General features: G+C 28.5%; 1 protein-coding gene across 1 annotated transcript in view; it reads right to left on the minus strand.

The window, feature by feature from the left end:
- The window catches only part of LOC107644244 (isoleucine N-monooxygenase 2-like), a 3,082-nt gene extending 1,763 nt beyond the window's left edge, over positions 1 to 1,319 (minus strand). Inside the window, exon 1 of the mRNA XM_016348062.2 lies at positions 384 to 1,319. Within this exon, the coding sequence (XP_016203548.1) occupies positions 384 to 1,319 (936 nt within the window). The remainder of the gene's footprint in view (positions 1 to 383) is intronic.

A 2,868-nucleotide genomic window follows, 5' to 3' on the forward strand; every position in this document is an offset into this window, starting at 1 on the left:
ATAATTTATTTATATAAAATTATATATATTATATTTATGCTATTTGAGCCAATTCGTAGATTTTTGGTGAACCGAATCTAAATTTTATAAGTAGACATGATTATTAATGAGATGAATCATGAGTTAAAATTAGTTTTATTGAGTCGAATATGAGTTTAGCCTACCTCAACTCATCTCCGTTCACTTCTAATCCTATAATATAGTGTTGTAGGCTTTTATTATTTTTCGAAAAAAATCTACCTGATTTTAATGTATTGTTAAATTTCACTAATTAACTATTTTAACAGAAGAATCTTTAAACATAACTTCTCTAAGAAATAATAAAAGCATAGTGTTGATAATAATAATAATAATATGAAAAAGTGAATTAGTAAAAATGTTACCATGATTTGACTTTTGATTTCCTGGAGAGTCAAAAATGGATTGTTGTTAGCATCTTTCAATGAGATAAGAACATCAAGCCAATCCTCTTGATGTGTCCTGGTCCCATTCCTCCATTGACAAATCCTTTCTTCAATGATGGGATCATGGTACTTCCTTAGGGTATTAGTAGCTTTCTTCAATATTTTCTTATGACCTTCAAAATCAAACCCCCACAAGAACGGAAGATAATCAGAAACAGAAAATGCATAAATATGCCTTACCACCATGAACTGTGCTTCAACATACTCCAATTCCTCAGCACCAGGACCCCCATCTTCTCTACCATTACCAAAGTACCTCTTATTGAAGAGCAACCTTCTAATCAAGTTTCCACCATAGTGTTGCCCTACATGCCTCAAATCCACTAGGCCACTACCATTCTTGATTTGGTTATACACATAGAGAACAAGGTTATCGGCTTCTTGCACCCTTTTGTCATGCAGCCATTGATGCCTTTGTGGCGAAATCAATTCCTCAACTATGACTCTCTTCATTTTCTTCCATTGTTCTCCAAAGGGTGTTAGAGTTGTGGCTAGGTATCCCGATGAGACAAATTTACTTGACCAACTCAATGGTCTTGATGCGAAGATTGCATCTTGTTTCATTAAAATTTGGCGTGCAATGGAAGGACTTGTCACTGGGATAACATGGACATTGCCTAGACGGATGCATGCGATTTCGGTGTTGAGATCATTCATGATGTTTTGTATCCATCTAAGAGTGGGTTTGTTTGCAAGCATTTGAGGGATGTTACCAACTATAGGCCATGGTTTGGGACCTGGTGGGAGCCTAGGCTTCTTTGATTTCTTTGTTGAGTCATTGAGTTTAAGGAGTTTGTTGAAGAGAGGTATAATAATGCAAAATAGCATGAGCAACAAGGTAGGACCAAATTCCATGCCTGGGCTAAACACTCAAAGTACTATATACGTGGGTGCATTTCAAGTATAATTTGGCTGGGTTGAGGTAGGTGCTTATATATATACTACACAGTTAGGTGTATATGAAGTACGGACATTTTGTTAAGTTGTAGTATCTCCGTGTTAAATATATTTCGGATATGATATTCATTCGACACGTATGTTTATTAGGTCCAATTATATCTTAATGAAAAATAAAAAATTATTTTTTGGATATGTTTGAACACACTTAATTAAATACCATCATATATATATCAGTGTATCCAACATTATTCTTAACATGTATTTTTAAAATAAATTTAAAAATAATATAGCTTAATTTTATTTTTTTATTTATCTTATGTTATTATTATTGTTTTTTTAAAGGATAATATCGACCGAATCGATGATAAAAGTTTTGATACCTATTATGAAATAATTTTTTTCAAAACTTAAATGGATAAGAAGATACAAATAAATAATTATATATCTAATATAATTAAATTAAAAGTGTTAGTGTGTTACTATTGAATTACTTTATATTTGTGTAATGTTAAAAAAATCAACTATTAAATGTTTAGAAAATTTTTATTAGTTCAAAATCATTTGTTATATCTTATTATATACTTAGAAATCAATAAAAACAAGGATTTCTTTTTATCAATTAGATGGTTATTGATATTTGATTTGATAAAATTCGATATAGATGATGTTCAAATTCGTTATATTGTTGTATTTAGCATTGGCTTATCAAATTTCTTTGTTACCAAATATATGGATGTATTTATGTTATTCAACATTAATTAGTATAGTGATTTGGTAAAATTCAGTATACAAAATGGAAATAAATAAAACTTCAAGTCAATATTATATAAGAATATTTGAAAAAGAAAAATATTATAAGATTATCAGAATTTATTATTTTTTATTATTAATTAATTATTAATATTTAAAAATATAAATTAAAATATATTATTAAATTAATAACTAAAAATAATAACTAAAAATAATAAATTTTAATTATGTTCTGACATTTCTCTTTGAAAAAACTAATTTCTATCTATACAGGAACTTTTTAATGTGAAAAACATGTGTCCCCTAAAGCTAAAAGCCATTAATATGGTGTGGCGCTAGTTATTAGTGTGTGGGAAATGTATACTCAAATGCATCTAATTTGATAAAATTAGGTAGGCACTCCCTACGTCAAAATGACAGATATGAATTGAACTTCTAATTAATATTAAAATGTATACTCAAATGCAATTAATTTTAATTTATCATAACCTGTTAAGCAAGAAAAAGTGCCATTGAAAATTGTAAATATATTTGGACATTATTCTATGAAACCAGAAAAATTTCTAGAAACAGGAATGCTATTGGAAAAATGTTCCTTTATTGGAAACACAGTATACCGTACCATTGTATAAAGAGTAGGGATCATCTCATAACGAAGATGGTATGAAAAGTGAATTTCTTTTTCATAATGAAGAAAAAATTAAAAAGATAAGGACTTTATGTGTAATATATACTTCTTTCAAAAATTTAATTA

The sequence above is a fragment of the Arachis ipaensis genome, chromosome B01 (assembly GCF_000816755.2).
Source record: "Arachis ipaensis cultivar K30076 chromosome B01, Araip1.1, whole genome shotgun sequence".
Classification (NCBI taxonomy): domain Eukaryota; kingdom Viridiplantae; phylum Streptophyta; class Magnoliopsida; order Fabales; family Fabaceae; genus Arachis; species Arachis ipaensis.